This window comes from Hibiscus syriacus, unplaced genomic scaffold, assembly GCF_006381635.1.
Source record: "Hibiscus syriacus cultivar Baekdansim isolate YM2019G1 unplaced genomic scaffold, ASM638163v2 tig00015910_pilon, whole genome shotgun sequence".
Classification (NCBI taxonomy): Eukaryota; Viridiplantae; Streptophyta; class Magnoliopsida; order Malvales; family Malvaceae; genus Hibiscus; species Hibiscus syriacus.
The window spans coordinates 77,068-97,484 of NW_024062374.1; the positions used below are offsets into that span (position 1 = coordinate 77,068).

Consider the following 20,417-nt stretch of genomic DNA (forward strand, 5'->3'; position numbering starts at 1 on the left):
AAAAACTCCTCCGAATACAAACATATCAAACTAAGATTACTTGCTTATTCTCACTTCTTGCTTATTCTCACTTATATCAATTCATTCTATTAAACTAAGTAGATTTTGTTATTGTTTTTATAAATTAAAATTAATTTTTATTATTTTATATTTATTTTATATTTAATTCGTTGAATAAATTTTATTGTATTAATTATTTTATATAATTTTGTATAATTATAAAATTGGAATCCGAGATAATACCTCGAGATATTTTACCGATACGATAACAATGTCACGTGTACATCAGTTTTTGGGATGACGCCATGCACTCCAACGCACCTTTTAAACCTTTCTTGGTATACAAGAGCATAAAAAATTATCATGTAATGTATATATATATTTTTAAAATGATTTAGATCTGAACTTACGAGGCATATGTAGATAATGTTATTCGAATTTAAACTATTAAGAAAAAAATTAATCACTAGAACCAATTCAAAAAATATATAATGTATATCTTAACATTGTTAAAAGTAAAATATTCTATCAGCAGTTTTCTTAAAAAAATAATTAAATTTAACTAAAACAATAAAAAATCAAATTGACAGAAAAATTCAAGCATTGAGAGTAAAACTTGTCTTCATGCCTTAAAGTTATGAAAAAAATGATTTATTATTAAATAATATATTACCTATTTTAATTTTATAAAATTTTAAATTTTCGAATTTAAAATTAATTCTCTATCTTAAATTATCAAACTAAAACATCACATCTTATAAAAACTAAAAAACTTTATCTCATCATTAATAAACACTTGAGCTTGAACGGTTAATATTTTCTAATTTATTAACTGTTAATTTATTTATTTTTTGTTAATTTCAGGTATATAAAGTATGAAGTTGTGTATATAAATCAAATTTTAATAAATTATATAAACAGATGAAATTAATAATTAGACCTGAGGAACTTAGCAAAAACTGTGCTTTTAAATAAAATTGGATAATACGCGTAGATCATGTGGTTCATACCAACCCACCGGTATCGTCTAGCTTTCATGTCCGTTTTTGAGATTTTAGAAGTCCTTAGATGAATAAAAAAAATAAGTCCCTAATCAGGGATTTAAATTACAGTTTGTATTTGTGTCTTTGATCATATTGTATTTACAAGTATTGAAAATAATTAGACTTTTATAACTAATATGAATTTAATTTTTTACAAGTACAATGGAGTATAAAAATTCTGGGCCCTAGGCAAGTGCTCAGATACAACTCTGCCAGCTTCCATGGCGTTAAAGGCTTGATAAGCAGTGCCCTCCCACCATTTCTCGGATTGATTCAAGTAATAAGCAGCTTAATACTGTTTAAACAAAATATCATATTCAATTTTTTGTGTATACAAAAAATCCCCATTGAAAGACTCAACCATCAAAATTAAGTGTGCAACCCAAGTCGATCCAAATAAATCAAAACAAAACCTTAGAACTAGAGAGCAAAAAAAAAAGATAATTATTTAAATTCACGTTCACATAAGTCATAGAAAAAACAACATTTTCTTCTACCGTAAAAATCACTCATTAATTTAAAAGCAAAAAAATTCTCAAGTGAATCTGGGGGCAGCCATTAGTATATGGTATTGAATTACTTAAAAATACTTTAGAACATAGAATTAAATAACCTTTTTTTTTTTAAAAAAAAAGTAACATGTAGAGTCGTAAGTCGTAACTAATAATCTTCTACATTCTTCAACCATGTTCTCAACAAGCTATCACTATCGACATCTTTTTTTTCCTTACCCTCTTTTTAAACCTCAACATTTGTTCTGGAATCGTCAATTGTCTTTATAACAATACGTGGTCTATAACTAATCTCAATGACAAACCAAATCCAAATGTCCGAATCTAGAGAAAGAATCAAACCACGAGTTTTCGATGAAAATTTGGAAAGCCCACCACCATGCATTTCAGGCACAGCAAAACAGACATTGTTTCAGCACAGGACCACCAGTTACATTTTTCAAAACCTGCCCCTGTAAAGGCCATCGAAATTCTTGCAACACTAAAGTGCGTAACCCGTGTTTCAATCTAACTTAACAACCGAATCATGGCGTGACTCGTGTCAAACTTAGGAGCCCAGCCGAAAGTTCAGGACAGCATAACCAACTAGTTCATGATACTAGCCAGTGGCAACAGCCCACATGCTCCCGTGTTTTACGCTGTAGGCCAATTCATTAACATGAAAATAAACAACAGACCCCACGTCATCATACCCATAAAACAAGATCAAATTACATTCGGCTTTGTTGCATTATTCACACAAGTAGTTCCAGCTGGCTGCATTAAAACATAGCAATATGAGATTTTTAAGCTTTCTACACCTATATGTTTTTCATGCTACAAGATAAAACCTAGGGGATTGTCTAAGCTGATTGATTGTTTACCCTATCATGCTATAAGAATTATCAAGCCTAAACAGAATGCAATTCCATAAATGAAACCAACTAGAATCCTGTGCATACAACTAGAACCCTAGATACTATGTTACTTATTAGCAGGGCTTGAACTCTGGGCTCTGGCCAATGAAGTGTCAACAAAGAGTTTCAACCAATTGCTCCATTGGTTTGTGGACCTTGACACCCTTCTTTATATGGCAATTCGGTATCAACTATAATCAGTCTGCCGTCTCATTTGACTTAGATGGCAGGTTAACAATGAATAGGAGTCTTATTTTACCGTGTTTCATCTAAGTTATTTGAAGGTAAAACAGGTCTTTGCATCAGCTGTTCTTTTGAAGAATTTTTGGCATTTGAAGAATCAGAATTGCCATCCACGATCAAAACAACCCCTTCACCATCAGTCTTAGAAGCTTTAAGAGTCCTCAATACTTCATTATCTTTCACTTCAATCAGTGTATCCAGTTCCTGGACTCTTTTCTGATGAAAAAATAAAACAGAACTTTTCAGTAATATGATACAAGTAATGGAACAAGATATTCATAATTATTCATGGAAGACTCACTTTCAATTTGTCTATCTTTGCTTTCGCTTTATCAAGTTTCTTCTACAAACGAGCTTCACCTCTACCAAGAAGATTGCACTTAGCCATCAATTCTTTATAACTCCTGTTGAAGTTCAAGAATTGTCAAAACTTAAAGTGAACAAGTAAATATGACTGATCCGTAATAAAAATAAAATGGAAAAGATAATTACTGCAATTTAAGTCGTTATTAATAATAAAAAGTATGTCCAATATCACAACAAATCCAGAACATCAGGACAAACCAATCTTTCTTTCCTCATTTCGATATCTGTGCATTTGGAATTGGATGTCAAGAGAAAGATGAGTGGATATGCTATCATAATTCCCCACTATCTTTTTGTTCCAACCACTAGCCTACCACCATCCAATGACCCAATACATATTTCAGTGTTTGAGATGCATAGGATATGATAGTGCTTTCCTCCACTATGAGGAAAAATTAGAATCATCCTATAGTGAATGCATGCTCATAGGCAATAGCCAAGCGAGAATCAATGATGAGCATTATTAAACTTCCAAAATGTATTGATAAATCTTATAAGCAAATTAACCAAGAAAAAATTAATTGAAAATATAAAGTTCGTTAGAAAACACAGCTAGATTTCTACAATATAGATTGAAAAAGATAAGCATATAGACTACTTCAGTGAAGGTAACCAACTTACTTTTTATTACAGGACAATGACCTAATAAGATTATCTACAACATCTTGGCTGCTCCCTTCATTACCTACAGAGGCAAGCTTTAACATCTCATCTTGCTCCAGGTCCAAATCTGCCACTCTATCATAAACCGTAGAAACAAATAAGCAGCAAACACCACTAATTAAAACATAATATGAAAGAAAGATGCGAGGAGGTTTGAAGGATTATGGAAAAGACACTCCATGGGGCTAAAGGAGACAACCCATGGTTTAGGAATGAAATTGTTTTGGGTTTAGTTAGAGTGTTTTGAGTTAATATGACTGTAGTATTTCATAAACGGCTTGATTGGCATTTTGACATAAAAGTAGCAAAACGATAAATGAACTCACAATTTTAGTACAGCAAGTTCCTTGGCTAGTGCCAAATTCCTTTGCTCCAGCCTTGAACATTCCGAATTTGATTTACTAAGCTCCTAGATTACAACCACCCAATAAAATTTATTCAATATCACTTAAATGTATCAGTAAAAGAATTTTTTTTCTCTAATGGTATACATGATAGTCACCTCTGATTTAGAACTGAGCTTTTGTTGAATGGACGCCTTTTCTCTTAAGGCCTCATTTTTCAAGGCCATTTCGCGCTTCTTCTGCTCCTTGCAAAGACACAGCTAAAACACCAGAAGACACATTATTTGAAAAATTGAAAAATTCAATTCTAAATCCATTTTAATTTATACAAAAAGGGAGCCAAGATGTACCTCCTCGTTGATGTGAATTTGTTCCTTCTCTTGACGTTCCAAAGCTGAACCAAGTCCGGAAACTTTGACTAGCAACCTTTTCACTTCGATGCGTAATGACTCGGCATCTTCCTCGCGATCGATCAATTTTTGGGAACATAACGATTGGGTTTGATCTCCAACTGATTGGAAATAAAGACGAGTCGCATTGTGCCTAATACATGTCTGCTTGCAGACAGGGCAATTGTACTTCTTCGTAGAACTCGAACAGTATTCAAACCACTGCTGCAAGCTATACGGTTCCAAAAGGAGGGGGGGAACGACGTTTTAATATAAATCGATTTGAATGTTAACAGAGAAACGTGTGTATAAATACTAACCAAAGCTCGTGGAAGACATGGCCGCAAATGGAGATGGATTGGAGATCTTCGACGATGGGTTTCAGATCTTCGTAGCAGATAGAGCATATGGTTTTGGAAAACGAGTTGTCTGCGGTCATTTCTCCGGTTTCTCTCTCGGACTACTTGGCTGCTCTCTAAATTCTCATTTTAAATTCTCGCTCCTCTTCCATTTTTATCGGGGAGAAAATTGGAGCGGAATTCGAAAAATAAAATTGTAAAACGAGCCACGAAGGCGGGAAATCAACCGAGCTCACGTGCGGCACGTGCACGTTTCTAATTAGGAAATAAAATCGAATAAACACCGGATTTTGAACCGGTAATGGTAACAATGAACTTAAACACGAAAATTTGAATTTGAATTCGATGAATATTTTTTTTCTAAACGAAAATTTCTGATGCAGTGTTTAAATTCTTCGATCTGCGTACACTAGAACAGCAACACCACACTAAGAAAGAAAACATAAGAAATTTACGAAAACAGAAAGGAACGCGAGAAGGAATGTTGATAAGAAAAATAAAGAAAACGAACATTAGAGAATCATCTGGGCTAGGGTTTATGAAAGGCAGCCACATTTTCTTTGACAGTAAATTCTCTGATCGTTTTGCTTTTGAATACGAAAAGATTAAGACGGAGAAGAAAGGGATGTAAAAGAATTGTTCTCTCTTTCTTGAGAAAAATGAAAATAATCTCTAAAATGCTTGGGTTATTGGGCCAACAAAACCTGCATAAAATAACTGATGGGCCCAATTTATTTTCTTGCATTCCCACCCTCTTTTTTATATATAAGAAGGTGAATTTATTGAAAACCTCGAATCCTCGATCATAAAAGTGAATATCAGATTCGAATTTAAATAATTATGTTTATAATTTTATGTATATTGTTAATGGTTAAAAAATATTTCGAACATATAATACTTTGTAATAGCCGCGTATTATTCAAACAAAATATTATGTTAAGTTTATCTTGTTAAAAATATATATATATATATACAATTTGATAAAATGTATATTTAAATAATATTATATTCCACCCGCCAAATAATATAATATTACATTCATGTTAAAAATATCAAACAAAATATCTGATATTTTTAGTGGAACGTCAAATAATGTTACATTCTACGTACCACCAAATGTAGGGATGAATCCCGGCTTTGGGTCGAGTTTTGGTCAACCCGAAAAATATATACCCATCATCCAACTTGAATTTTTGAGATAAAATTTGAACTCAATCCGACCCGACCCAAAATAATAAAAAAATATTATTTTTATTCAATAAAAACAGTGATTTAATTGGAAAAAGTAATATATATAGATGTATTATTATAATTATTCTTAATTATATAAGGTAAAATTATATTTTTCGGGTCAGGTATTTTAATCCTAAATCCGAATCCAATCTAACCTGAACATCATATTTAAAAAAACACGACCCGTCCCGAACCCAATTTTTTTAAAAAAACCGACCAGATCAGGTCGGATCGAAACCTGTTGGGTTCGGATCCTATGTCCATCCCTAACCAAATGTTCCATTATAATATATAGGGCAAATGTAATTAGTATTAGAATGGTGAAAATTATTATAGTATTAGGACAAATTATATATATTTTTTGTTATCAATAAAAAATATTATAAAAAAGATATATAACTGAAAAATATTAAAAAATAATATTTTAAATTTCATCCAACTAGAAATATTATAATTTTTATAATATCGATTGTATTCTTTTTTTTATTATTCTTTAGTCTTAAATTAAACTAAGGTAGCTTAAACATTCATCTTAATTAACAATATAAGTACATAATTTCAAAATTCCACTCTGACACAATCTATATTAAAAAGTCAGCGCCTTGTTTTGTCTTTTCTTCCTCCCTGTTTTTTTACCAGTTACTCGGTAGAGGAATCAGCTCAACTGCGGATTCAGGAACAGAGAGAAAACGATACTCATCTCATGGATGTTGATTGGGATTTGCATGCGGTAGTCAGAGGCTGCGCCGCCGTCGCGACAACAGGCACCATTGGTTCTGCAACCTTTTATTTTATGGCGGATATGTGCCCTCGGTCTTGCTTTTCTTCGTTTGGTGGTCAAGAAGCTTTTCAGGGTCATGCTTTGTCTACTCCAAACCAGTTCGAAGCTAGAAATTCCATGGAAGATTTGCATGAACTATACAAATCTTTCTTCCCCAAATCTCAGCCGCTTTCACCGCAAATCACGATTTTATCTTTGCTTTCTTCTATCGACTCGTCCAAAGAACAACAACAACCAAAGCATTCTAACGCTGGCTCTGTTACTGGCGTTATTACGGCAGCCAGTAACAATTCTGCAACTGCCAATTCTAATAATTTTCGATCTAAAAGAAGGTAAATTAAAAATTATCAATTAGATAATTTCGGAAACCCATCTCGGGAAATTTCCCAGTTTCCCCCCGATTTTATTGAAGTTGTTTGATTCGCATTATAACAGAAAGAACCAGCTAAAAAAGGTTTGCGAAGTCCCTGCTGAAGGGCTCTCTTCAGATGTGTGGGCATGGAGAAAATATGGTCAGAAACCCATCAAAGGCTCTCCATATCCAAGGTGAACTCTTTTACAAAGGAGGACAAAACCATGTCAATTTGTCTGTTTTCATGTTGGATTTGTAAAAAGCTTGTTTTTTTTCTCTTTGATTGGATATTTTGATTAAAGTTCGATTGTTTGTTTCTTCGATGAATAACAGGGGCTATTACAAATGCAGCACTTCAAAGGGATGTTTGGCCAGAAAACAAGTGGAACGAAACAGATCCGACCCGTCCATGTTCATAGTCACATACACAGCTGAACATAACCACCCTGCTCCGGCGCACCGCAATTCACTCGCCCGCAGCATTCGTCAGAAGCCTTTGAACCCACAAACTGTCACTGCCGGTAATTCCATCAAACCGTCATCAGCCAAACCTTCCAGCAGCTCGTCTCCGGCGACCTCCGTGGATGAAGAGCTTGTGGATCAAAGTAGTACAAAGGTGGGGAGCAGAGAGGATTTGGTTTAAGATGAAGGGGAAGATGATTTTGTGATGTCGGACACAGCAGTGAGCGATGATTTCTTCGACGGTTTAAAAGGACTCGCTGACACGGTTACCGTAATTTGCCTTTCTGATAGTTTTCAGCCAAGTTTTGACCTCCATTGGATTGCCAACAATGCAGCTACTGCCGCCGTTGGCCTGTAAATATCTCCCTGGAACCGTATCTTTGTGATATGCTAGAATCTAAAGCCAACAACGCATTTATTTTACTATTTCAGTACCTTATAGGATTCCATTAACGAGTCCAGGAAAATAGTTCCCTGTTTCTGGTAAGTTAGCTACAGAGTTAGGATTTCAACAACAACAAAAAAAAGCTAGAGTTAGGAGAAGTATTACTTTTATGAACTTGTATTTAGTATTTTTCAGATACAAATAAAGTGAGAAATTGATCACTAATTCATCAGCATCATTATCTCTTCGATTACCTTCCTTGTATAGGTTCTTGATTTCTTAGTTACAAGGAGCAATTTCTGGTTTCTTTCATTTCCAGATGACGGTGATTGGCTCATCACACTAAACAATCTGATAACACGAACTTTATCTCGCAGCCATTTCATGCAGTCGAGGCAGAAACCTTGTTTCCTTGTTTGAAGCTTTTATATTGTTTTCATTCTGTTAGAATCTTCATTAAGAAGAGCATCATAGCATACAATGTCAGGGCAGAAGCCACCTAGTTTAAACTTCAACAAAACACTGTCCGCATCATCCATCCGCCTGACTGCATAGACCATAGATCGAGTTATGGTAAATGGTAACATCAGCGGAGTATTCGCTTCACAACATTTGAGCAAACAGATCAATCAATTATAGAAAGCAGTAATTAGAGTAGTGTAAGTAATCACATTGCCTTTTAGCATTGAGATTCTTCCCATTAACATCTCTACATCTCCCTAAACCGGTCAAACGTGCATTGAAAGGAGGAGTTTCAAGGGGCGCTTGCAGTCTTGGCAGTTCATTCAACAAGTTGCAAGCTTGATTGAATTTCACCCTTCTACATGACTTAGAAATCAAATGGGTTAGCCAATTTGTATTTGGAAAAACACCATGCATCCCAAGTTGTAAAACCAACTTAATGAGTTCTTCCTCAATCAAGTCCACTCCTATTCTACTTCTATTCGAAAACCCATAAAAAATAATATCCCCAGTAACATCATCAGGTCGAACATCGGATAATGGTTGAAGCATTTCATCGAGCACTGTGATGGCGAATTCAACGCGGCAACCGATTTCTTCGCGCGGGATTTCGAGGAGGATCTGAACTCATCCACTTGTGGAGGCGGCGATGGTGGCGTAAGATTAACTCCTGCGCGGAGTTGACGGTGGAGGAGGTAGTAAGACCGCTGGAGTTTAAGAAGACGGATGAGTACTGAGTGCTTTGAGTGGTGTAGTGTTCATTTTTCTAGCAGGCATGTTCAGTTTCCATCAAGGGTTAAGATCTGAAGTAATCATGTAAGTCTTGGCATCCAACGGCTTAAGTTTATGAAAAAAATCCAACTCAAACCCACGTGTCATTCCTTATGAGTTAAAAATTCTATGCATCGCAGCCTTAACTATACTGAAAATGTTGAAAATTCACGCGTCTCCTTCCTTGATAAAGCCCCTCTTTTGTTTGAACTTGTCTTTCTCATCATCTATCTTCCCGACTCTCTCGCCACTCCAATCCGCAAGTCTCCGCCGCTTTCTTCTACGCCGGACTTCAACTCGTGCAATCGCCACCATGTCCGTGTCCAAATCCGACGCCACTAGTCATTCAACGCCGGAACACGTCGCCGGGAACTGGTTCTCGGTGCCAGACCTCCGACTCCGGGACCACCGATTTATGGTCCCTCTCGATTATAAAAATCGTGATGCTTCTTCGAAGATATCCGTTTTCGCTCGCGAAGTCGTCGCTGGTAATCGTACTACTTCCCCTTAAACTTTAATTTAGGCAATCTTGTTTAATTAATTTATTTTCTAAATAAATCACTGTTTGGTTCACATCTATTTCATTTTAGCTTGGGTCTCAAAAACCAATGTTGGTATACCGAAGTGAAAATCAACTGATTGTAAAGTTTTTAAGTTATGTCTAACGCTGAATTGGATTTCAGTTGGGAAAGAAGAGCAGTCAATGCCATACCTTTTATTCCTTCAAGGAGGGCCTGGTTTTGAATGCCCTCGACCAACTGAAGGCAGTGGATGGATACTTAAAGCATGCGAAGAGTTCCGGGTTATATTGATGGATCAGGCATGGTTTCATGGAAAGATGTTTATTTTGAAACTCGGTGCTTGTTTATACTTTAAACCCTTGATGTTTTCCACTTTCAATTTCAGCGAGGAACAGGTTTATCGACCCCTTTGACTCCATCTTCTATGCAGCAAATAAAGTCTGCCCAAAAGCTTGCTGATTACTTGACACATTTCCGAGCTGACAACATCGTCAACGACGCTGAATTCATCCGAGTTCGTCTCGTCCCCGAAGCTAAGCCTTGGACCATTTTAGGTCAGGTGCTATAGTTAAATCTCTGTTCTTGATTATTTTTTTATAACTGTTCTTGATTATTGTGCTTGTGCTTAATTACATTTTGCATATCACCATGCTGTTATCTTATCCTTTGTTTTCTTGATTGTGTAGAGCTATGGTGGTTTTTGCGGAGTTACTTATCTGAGTTTTGCACCCCAAGGTTTGAAATAAGTGCTTCTAACAGGAGGGATACCTCCAATTGGAGATGGATGCGCCGCAGATTCTGTTTATAGAGCTTGCATTGAACGGCTTATTCATCAGAATGAAAAATACTATAAGAGGTTCCCTCAGGATATTGAAATTGTCCAAGATGTTGTTACCTTTCTGGCAGAATCCGAAGGAGGCGGGGTGATGGTCTTCCTCATTTGATATTGTCATCCTACCTAAAAGCTAAAATCTTATCTTAAACATTTCTTCAAGTTTCCTTGTTCTGCAGGTACAACTTCCATCTGGGGGAATCTTAACCCCCAGGGGGCTGCAATTTCTTGGTTTATCCGGTTTAGGATCAAGCGCAGGTTTTGAACGATTGCATTATCTGTAAGACATTGTAATTCATACGTTTTAGTTCCATCCTTCAGAACTTGTAAATTAATGCTGTGCAACATATTATATTTTAGTTTTCATCTTTCAGGTTTGAGAGGGTCTGGGATCCAATTTTAGTTCCAGGAGCACCTAAGCAGATTAGCTCATACTTTTTAAATGCTGTAAGGAAAACCAGTTTCCCCTTATTGATCACAAATTGAGGTTCTATCTAATGGATATATCTAAATTCATTTACACGCAGTATGAAACATGGGTGTCTTTTGGTACAAATCCACTTTATGCAATTCTCCATGAGTCAATATATTGTCAGGTAAGCTTCCATGTTCTATAGACTGTTGCTTTCTTGTGTTTAATGGGATAGTTTGTAAAGTTGAGCATGACCTCTAAGAATTGGAAAAAAAATGTGAAAGTGTTTGTGGTTGTTGGTTAAACAATTTTCACCTAGCAAAATCTTGACAAGTTGGATTTAGCTTAAGTTGCAAATGCACATTTATTCAGACAAGCTAATCCTTTGTATCAATTAGGTTGCTATTTGAACTTTATCCTAATTATGTTGTGTTCTAAAGGGTGCTTCCTCGCGGTGGTCTGCTCATAGAGTAAGGGCTGATCATGATAACAAATTCAATGCAATCAAGGCTGCAAAAGAAGGACGCCCCGTACTTTTTACGGGGGAAGTAATACTATCGTACTTTCTGGATGACTAACTACAAACTTACATTAAAATATTTAAGTTTATTTGATAAATAATCAGTAGGCTTGAAGTGAAGATCTGTAAGCAAGCTCAAACCTTTTTTTTGAAAACCCGGTTCCTTTTGTGATTTAGTTTCAAATAAGTTAAAACCCAGCAGATTCACCTAGACATAGGAGATATTTGTATACCTTTCTTTCATGGGAAATTCTACCGTGCGGCAGCCTTAATATACGGCTAAGGAAAGGCACTATCGGTTTTGCTATTATTTTTTTTAACATTTCCGGTAAAAAAATTACCGGAAACATTATTATTTCTACCTAAAACATTAATGATTTTTGACATTTTTGGTAAAGTGCCCAATAATAACAAAACTGGTAGAAAAAAATAATATTTTAGGTAGCACTTTACTAGATATGTTAACCAAACCGGTAGAAATAATAATGTTTCCGGTAATGTTTTACTGGAAATGTTAAAAAATAATAATAAAATCGGTAGCGCATTTCCTTAGCCGTATATTAAGGTTGCCGCATGTGAGACTTCCCCTTCTATCATCTACATCCATTTCATAACAGAGTGAGGCTCCATTGCTTGCTTGTTTCAACTTCCAGGCATGCAGGCAATGCTGGCACTGTAGATATCTTGGTCAGTTTTAGAGACTAGCACTGACATATCGGATACCTCGACTCCCGTGTATTTAGTAAACCAAATAGCTGTTGAGGTAATAATTATATGTTATTGCGAGTCTTTCTTATTTTTTAAATAATGTCAAACATTTAAACCTTTTCTAAGTTTGATGCTAAGTTAAAGTGAACATTGTATCCCCTTGCATTTCGAAGAATCAGAGTGTGATGAATTATAAAATTGAATATTTACCTCAAATCTTCTACGACTGTTATCGACTCCCGTGTATTTAGTAAACCAAATAGCTGTTGAGGTAATAATTATATGTTATTGCGAGTCTTTCTTATTTTTTAAATAATGTCAAACATTTAAACCTTTTCTAAGTTGATGCATAAGTTAAAGTGAACATTGTATCCCCTTGCATTTCGAAGAATCAGAGTGGTGATGATATTATAAAATTGAATATTTACCTCAAATCTTCTACGACTGTTATGGCTCTGGACAATTAAGGTGTAGTTTGTGGCCTACAAATCAAGTTTCCGAGTGCAGTTTTCTGCGATGGTTTTGTCAAAGAAATTAAGCTGCTAGTTGATGCATGTGGTTTTAAATTTCCGCAGATGATATATCCATGGATGTTTGATGAAAGTGAAGCTTTGAGGCCTTTCAAAGAGGCCACTCATATATTGGCTGAGAAGGAAGATTGGCCTCCACTGTACAATATCACTGCATTGAAAGATAACAAGGTACGAAGACGATAGTATCCGCATTTTTTTTCCTTCTGCAAACTTCATCTGGAATCAGGTAGTAATGCTTTTACTAATTATGGAAAATGCAAGCAGGTACCGGTAGCGGCTGCCGTATATTACGAGGATATGTATGTCAACTTCAAGCTGGTGATGGAAACAGCTTCTCAGATAGCAGGAATAAGGTTATGGGTAACTAATGAATACATGCATTCAGGGCTACGCGATGCAGGTGGGCAAGTTTTTGATCACTTAATGGGGATGCTCAACGGAAAGAAGCCTTTGTTCTGAGTTCCTAGTCAGAGCCTTGACTGTGTGCATTGTTGAGCAACAGATAACGTGGTTGTATTACCTTTATGTTTTAGTTGCAGAACAAGTGAACTTGTTCAATTTCTTTGAGACTACTGAGTCGATCAGACTGGATTAGGGTTTTGAACCAGTGAACGGTAAAGACAATTATATTGTTTAAGTTTTATATTAAAAGAATACCCTCTGAAAAGCTTATCAACAATGGAAAATGCCACCTCCTTTTAGAGTTACCACAAAACGTGTGACATGTTAAAGAAAGAATTAAATAGGAAAAGGATAGAACCAGAGATATCCATCCTCTCTCGTACGTGTTTCCTGTAAACAGATCCAGCAATCCAGTCCCAAATACACGTGGCACGAACCCAGATGCCTCCCGCCCCCATATAAAAAAAAACAACTAACAACCTGGGAACTCAGACATCATCGTCAGATCATCAACCTATCCAAAATCTACAACACTTCGAGTTACCTGGTACAGGAATGTCGCAGTTGGTGGACAAAGCTAAGAACTTCGTGGCGGAGAAGGTGGCCGACATAAAGAAGCCAGAAGCCGATGTTACCGATGTTGATCTGAAACACGTGAGCCGTTAGAACATCGAGTATCTGGCTAAAGTCTCCGTGAACAACCCCTACAGTCATTCCATCCCCATTTGTGAGATCTCTTACACTTTCAAAAGTGCCGGAAGGTTTGTTTGATGATCCCCTCTTTTTGATCTTTTCCTTTTTCTTGGGAATTGATTTTGACCGTTTGTGTTGGGAAACAGAGAGATATCATCGGGGACAATACCAGACCCGGGGTCGTTGAAAGCCGACGACACGACGATGCTGGGCGTGGCCATGAAGGTGCCGTATAACATCTTGTTAAGCTTGGCAAGGGATATTGGCGGAGATTGGGATATTGACTATGAATTGGGGGTTGGTCTTACCGTCGATCTTCCCATCATAGGGAACTCCACTATCCCTCTTTCTAAGAAGGGGGAGATCAAGCTTCCTGCTCTTAGTGACATCTTTTGAAGTAAATTAATTATCATGTCTCTCTCTCTCACACACATACTCATAGTTTGCTGAAAAACTTGTATGCTTTCCCCTCTAGCTATGCAGTAATATGAAGGACGAATGGAAGTATTTAGTTGTTTCTTTTAATACGGTATCCTCTGCCATATTGCTGAACAGAGTTGATGGCAATTTTTTTTATCAGACATCAGTTAAACCTTAACAAACAGAACAAGGAGAAGAGAATACAACAACTTTGTAATACGAACACAAAATTCATCTAGAAGCTTGATTAGGAAGAAGGTACCCTAAGTGGTCATTGTCCCTTGTTCTTATATATAATGGGGTAAGGGGAGGTAAGATAATAGGGTGCTCCAACATTAGGTTGAGAGCAGTTTTCGTAGGAGACCTCCAAATTATGAAATATCCTCTATGGGACTCGATCCCACGATCTCAGGGTTAAGAACCTAAGTGGTCATTGGGTTGGATAAATGGCCAACTCTAAATTGATACTCTCTTCATCGAAGGGCGGCTTCTATGAAGTCGGCTCTAATAAAATTCGATAATTCAAATGATTTTTTTTTTAAATTTAGTTCCCTCTAATTATTTATTGTTCAAATTTTGTTAGTTTAATTCATTTGTCCATTTTTCATGCCAAATGTCGAAATATATAGCAAAAAGAAAGGAAATTAATTCACGCAAAAATACGAAGAAGATGTGAGTGGTGGTTGGATCACTCGGAATCATGTATGATGATGATGATGATGATGAGGTTAATTAATCGTCAATGCCGTGGGATATTGTCCGTTGAATTCCAAACTTGTTTCAAGTGTTGGTATCACTAACATTTTGGCATCGTTGAAAAGCTTTTTTATTTAAGGGTAAAGTACATTTCACGATTGTAAAGTGATATTTTGTTGACTTTAAAGTGATATTTTGTTGATCTTTTAGATTATACTATTTTGTTAAATTTTGGAGTATCGAAAAGTTATTTGAAATAATCAATTAATTATTTTTATATTTTAAATTCATTTTTTCGTTAAAATTTAGTAGTTATTTAAATTAAATGATAATTTATTAATTGAGATATAATAATATTTAATTTTAGAATTTCAAATGGTTGTATGACTTAAATGATTATGAGATTAAATTTTATCATATTTCAATCAGTAAATTAATGTCAAGTTTGTAAAAATTTTAATTTTTAACAAAAAAATGAGTTAAAAACGTGTTAATAATCGAATGATCAATTTATAAAGTAATATTTTATAATTGGAAGGTTATTTCATATTTTTTAATAGTTAAATATTTAATAATAGAACGTCGTATAATCGGAAATTATTTGTGTATTTTACTCTTTGTTAGTTATGTATTTTAAGATTGCTGAAAAAAGAAATACTATTTAAGCCTTGAATTGTATTGATTTTTAGAATTCAACATTTAAACTTCGTTTTATTTCACTTTAGTATTTAAACTACTAATTTTTCCATCAACATTCAATAGGCAAAACTTTCGAGATAATATTTTAGAAGAAATTAATTCACGAGATAATGCACTCTTCAGATTAATGTCGATGGCAAAATTTTAGTATTAATGTCAAACGTATGAACTCTTGTAAGTTGATAGACATAATAAATATAATCGATTGTTAATAAGTTCAGTTCTAACATGTCGTGTGATGAGTCCGTGAGAAGTTATATTATTATTTTTTAAAGATTGTTAAAATGTCAGTTGTTCGAGAAAATTTTTTTGGAGAAATTTTTTTAGGTTTTAATTATGAAGGGATCTTTTGGAAACCTTAGGTAATAAAAAAAACATGTTTAACAGGTAGAATCATTTGAAACAAACAAAAGTATACCACTTAATTTCCACTCACGTAACTAAAATATTATAAAACCCCCAAATGGCCTGAGCCGATCACCCCATCATTTTCCTTTGCCATGGTGGGAAGAAACGAAGCACGGCCTCTGGCACCCGCCGCCAACACTCGAAGCAGCGACGACGGAGAAGCCGCTTCGCAGTTCAAAAAGGTCAAACGCAAGAAATTCATCAAATGCTGCAGCTGCATCGCTGCTCTAATCATCATCCTAGCCGTGGTCATCACAGTCTTGATCTTCACGGTGTTCCGAGTCAAGGATCCGATCATCAAATTGAACGGCGTTTCAATTACAAACCTGGAGCTAATCAATGGTACGAGCACAGTTCCGATTCCTAGACCAGGGTCCAACATATCCTTAATGGCCGATGTTTCGGTCAAAAATCCCAACATAGCGTCGTTCAAGTACAGGAACACCACCACGACTCTTTACTACTATGGCACCGTTGTCGGGGACGCCCGAGGCCCCGGGGGAAGCGCAAAGGCCCGACGCACGATGCAGATGAATATTAGTGTCGATATCGTGACGGATCGGTTGTTGGCCAGTCCGAATCTGGTTGCGGATGTTGGTTCGAGGACGTTGACCATGAGTAGCTACTCGAGAATTAGAGGAAGGATCAATATGCTGAGCATTGTAAAGACGCATGTTACGGTGAAGATGAATTGCACCTTTACAGTTAACATCACCAGTCAAGCAATTCACGGGCAGAAGTGCAAGCGAAAGGTTGATCTCTAGGTTCAAGCTGTTTTTGCCATGTAGTATACATACATACATATATAGATATGATGTGCATAGATAATAATGATGGATAGGTGGAGTTATGGTATGATTATAATTTCTTCGCTATTGAAGTTTTTGTTTAACTTGGCTATACTGTAATACTGTATCAAGTTTCAGAAAAAAGGCATAATCCCATTAGATTTTTCAAATAAGTTGAATTAGACGAGAAAAAGAAGATGAAATGAAAACAAGAAGTCCCGAGGAGGCGAGAATGAAAGTGAAACCACAGCCACAATAAATACAGCAGCAGCTACCCACTTTCTCTTCCTCTTCTCTTTCCCCTTCACCAAATGGATCCTTCCAAATATCCACTCCTTCTAACTATCTCACCAATTTAGGCTCGGCTATTCCATTGTCATCGCCGTCGGTTTCCTCGTCCTCCTCGCTTCCTACATCTGCCGTCGCTCCTCCTCTTCTCCTCGCGCTTTCTCTCCCAATCCAAGCACCGCGGCCTCCAACTCCGATGGAATCGTACTCCCGAGAATCGTTTTTCGTCGCCGAAGATGAAGTCAGTGAGAACATCGTCGTTGGACTCGACCAGGCCGTTATAAATTCTTACCCGAAGTTCCACTTCAGTAAAGCGTCGGCCGTTGCGAACTTCAACACCACGTGTTCGATTTGCTTGTGCGAGTACAAGGATTCGGAGATGCTAAGAATGATGCCCGAGCGTAGACATCATTTCCATGTCTTTTGCATCGATCATTGGTAGAAACTAAACGGGTCTCGTCCCGTTTGCCGGAACTCGCCGCTTCCGACACCATTTTACACGCCGTTTTCGGAAGTCGTGCCTTTATCTCAGTTCGGTGCCGACCGAAGAAGATCCGGGTGACTTTCGGGTGCTATTGTCTTTCATTTTTAGTTAGGTGAGGAACAGGAAAATTTGGGATACTTGGATGCTTTGGGTGTTCAATATAGTGTAGGGATTTATTTCATAAATCACAATCTCCTAACTTAAATTTCGAAATAAACAATTTGCAGCAATTTACGTTCTTTGAAACTTAGGGACAGATGATGAAGAAGGAGACCATGATTTTTTTTTTTTGAGGAATTGAAATTGATGATCTGAATGAGTGGTCGTGTGTCGTTTTCATAGCACAGATGGATTGCTAGTGGAGAGATATTTGCACATGCAATGGGCCAATGCTTTATAAACGTGGAGTCGGCCCACCAAAATATCCACTATGTACCTGATATTCTTTCTTGGGCTCGGGATGTGTTTCTTGAAATTAACTATAAAATGTTCAATGTCCCCAAATTTTAAGATTTATGATCCGAAATGAGTTATTTGTATTTTTATTTTTTAAAAATTAAAAAATAATGAAAAAAAATATTTGTTTGTAAATTAAAATATATAAAAAAATGGTTTCAGAATTTTTATTTAAATTGTTTTAAAATTTTAAAAAATATGAAAACATAATATCTAGAGTTTTAACTTATACATTTTCAAATCGTTCTAACAATAATTTTTTGATCTAATTGTATTTAAAATCTTCAAACTTTTGCAAAAAAAAAAAGATCAATGTGATTCCTTATAGTCCTTAAATTGAATTTGTTTAATAATTTAATTTTGTATTGTTTTATATCTAATGTATTGAATATCTTAATAAGTATTTATATTTTATATTTTTAATTTAAATAATTTTTATTTAAAAAAAACAAGTCCTCAAACTTTCTAAAAAATCAATGACACCCTCGAATTTAGCAAAAATATCAATTAAACTCATCTACTACGTCATCGTCCAACGTATATCGCCACAATAGTATCGTGAACTATAACATCAGTGTTATAGATTGTCATGTAAGTTCGTGAATGGTCAACATTTGATTGTGTTAATGGCCAACATTTGATTGTGTTGTTCAAATGGTTAGATTAATTTTAATTTCTAAGTTTAAAGGTCAAATTTAGTGGAAAAAATATTCATGGGCTATACTAGTCCCACCCGCCCTCTCGGTCCATAGAAAAAATATAAAATATATGACAATTTTAAATTTTCAGGGGTCAACTACTCCCACCCGCCCTCTCGGTCCATCCATGTGTCCAATATACATTAACATTATATTCTTATTATAAATTAAAATAAATTGTGTTATGAAATTTCTTATCAACTTTATTGTTTTATATTTTCATGACTCACATATTAAATTTATATAATGAAATTTTTAACAACTATAATTTAATTTAATTATTTAATGACTATTTGTTGATTTCTACTTTTAAAAAAATAGTTTACAATTATAATTTTACTATTTTATTTTTGGACTCAAACTTTCATTTATATTAATCAAATATATTTTTTTAAAATTAAAAAAAAAAAACTGAAAATAAAAATTATTTTTAAAATATAAAAAAAAATCTCAAAACCAAACGGATATTTCGTCTTAAATGTTATGTTAACTAATGTCATCCTTTGAAAAATTATTTAATGAATTGTGTTTACCACTTCATTTATGATATCTATTCAATTAGACAAGTACATATCACATTTATTTTTCACTTCGTATTTTTGTATAAATTAAAATTTTTGAATCTTTATCTCTTTTTTTTTTCTTCTTTTCCAAACTTCAAGCATCAAATTTTCATATTTTCAAGTAATTACTATTGACAAACTTTTAAATTAATATATTGTTTATATTTTTTTAATATAAGCCACTAGTATTATCAAAAAGTGAAAATATTCGAAATTAAAATATGAGCTCACAACTATCATAGTAAACTAAATACATAATTTGGATGAAATTTTTCATATAACACTGAAACTAGCCACTTTAGATCATATAAGGATTATACATGAAAAGGTTAAAAACTCAACCCAAAGACTCAAAAAAAAATAGATATAAATAAATCTGATTACATCGGCAAACGAACCAAAAAGAGAATTAAACTATTAAAAGTCCACCAGAATCGTAAATCAAAGCCCATCACCATGAGAAACTCATAAATAAAAGAACGGCTAAACGACCGAGAAGAATATGAAAAACGATTCAAAAAGGCTGAGATAAATATGCTACACAAAGACATAATTATACTTATTAAAAAAATAAAGACAAACTAATGAACTATGGAGAGAAACTCATTATGATATGTTCATTATTATTATTATTGGTCAATGTTTTTTAATACAGGGAGTGTGGATATAATCAAATTTTTTTTTTTTATAAATGTTGTTGTTGGAATTTACATCATAAAAAATATAGATTTTATCAAATCGTTAGAAATAAATATGTATTAATATAATTATATAAAACGAAACAAATGTGAAACTAATGACTAGTGTTTATGCTTTAAATAAAATAATAAAACTCTTGATATGTTCATTTACAATTGTTATTACATAATACGCAAAGGAGAATATAGAAACTATTAGACACAATTAAAAATTTGATGACGATGTATACACACTCTGTATATTTATTCGAATTAAGCATTTTTAAAGAATAACACTTTATTTATTATTAAATCCATTTCATGAATTCAATTTTTTTATTGCATGCGTTTATCAAAA

The 20,417-nt window shown here is 34.7% G+C and overlaps 3 protein-coding genes and 2 pseudogenes across 3 annotated transcripts; 4 read left to right on the top strand and 1 right to left on the bottom strand.

Moving 5' to 3' along the window:
* Positions 1-2,516: 2,516 nt before the first annotated feature.
* Positions 2,517-5,000, bottom strand: LOC120208062 (annotated as a pseudogene).
* Positions 5,001-6,751: 1,751 nt separating this feature from the next.
* Positions 6,752-7,904, top strand: LOC120208092 (WRKY transcription factor 22-like). The gene is made up of 3 exons (XM_039207451.1): positions 6,752-7,161; positions 7,265-7,375; positions 7,515-7,904. Exons 1-3 carry the CDS (start codon positions 6,752-6,754, stop codon positions 7,822-7,824), a joined length of 831 nt encoding a protein of 276 aa, XP_039063382.1. The 3' UTR covers positions 7,825-7,904.
* A 1,499-nt stretch (positions 7,905-9,403) lies between these two features.
* LOC120208091 (proline iminopeptidase-like) lies at positions 9,404-13,863 on the top strand. Its single transcript, XM_039207450.1, is given in 10 exon segments — positions 9,404-9,749; positions 9,945-10,081; positions 10,168-10,341; positions 10,469-10,705; positions 10,794-10,894; positions 10,989-11,061; positions 11,142-11,210; positions 11,467-11,574; positions 12,830-12,955; positions 13,052-13,863. Coding segments are annotated over 10 exon segments (1,551 nt in total). The 5' UTR covers positions 9,404-9,418; the 3' UTR covers positions 13,247-13,863.
* On the top strand, positions 13,691-14,299 carry LOC120208093 (annotated as a pseudogene).
* Positions 14,300-16,138: 1,839 nt separating this feature from the next.
* On the top strand, positions 16,139-16,946 carry LOC120208079. The gene has a single exon (XM_039207435.1). It carries the CDS (start codon positions 16,198-16,200, stop codon positions 16,867-16,869), a length of 672 nt encoding a protein of 223 aa, XP_039063366.1. The 5' UTR covers positions 16,139-16,197; the 3' UTR covers positions 16,870-16,946.
* The last annotated feature ends 3,471 nt before the right edge of the window (positions 16,947-20,417 follow it).

Bases quoted from the DNA above. Each gene is read 5' to 3' on its own strand.
- LOC120208092 (XM_039207451.1), top strand. From the start codon at position 6,752: ATGGATGTTGATTGGGATTTGCATGCGGTAGTCAGAGGCTGCGCCGCC. The intron at 7,162-7,264 runs GTAAATTAAAAA...GCATTATAACAG, and splicing joins AATTTTCGATCTAAAAGAAG to AAAGAACCAGCTAAAAAAGG. The intron at 7,376-7,514 runs GTGAACTCTTTT...GATGAATAACAG, and splicing joins AAAGGCTCTCCATATCCAAG to GGGCTATTACAAATGCAGCA.
- LOC120208079 (XM_039207435.1), top strand. From the start codon at position 16,198: ATGGTGGGAAGAAACGAAGCACGGCCTCTGGCACCCGCCGCCAACACT.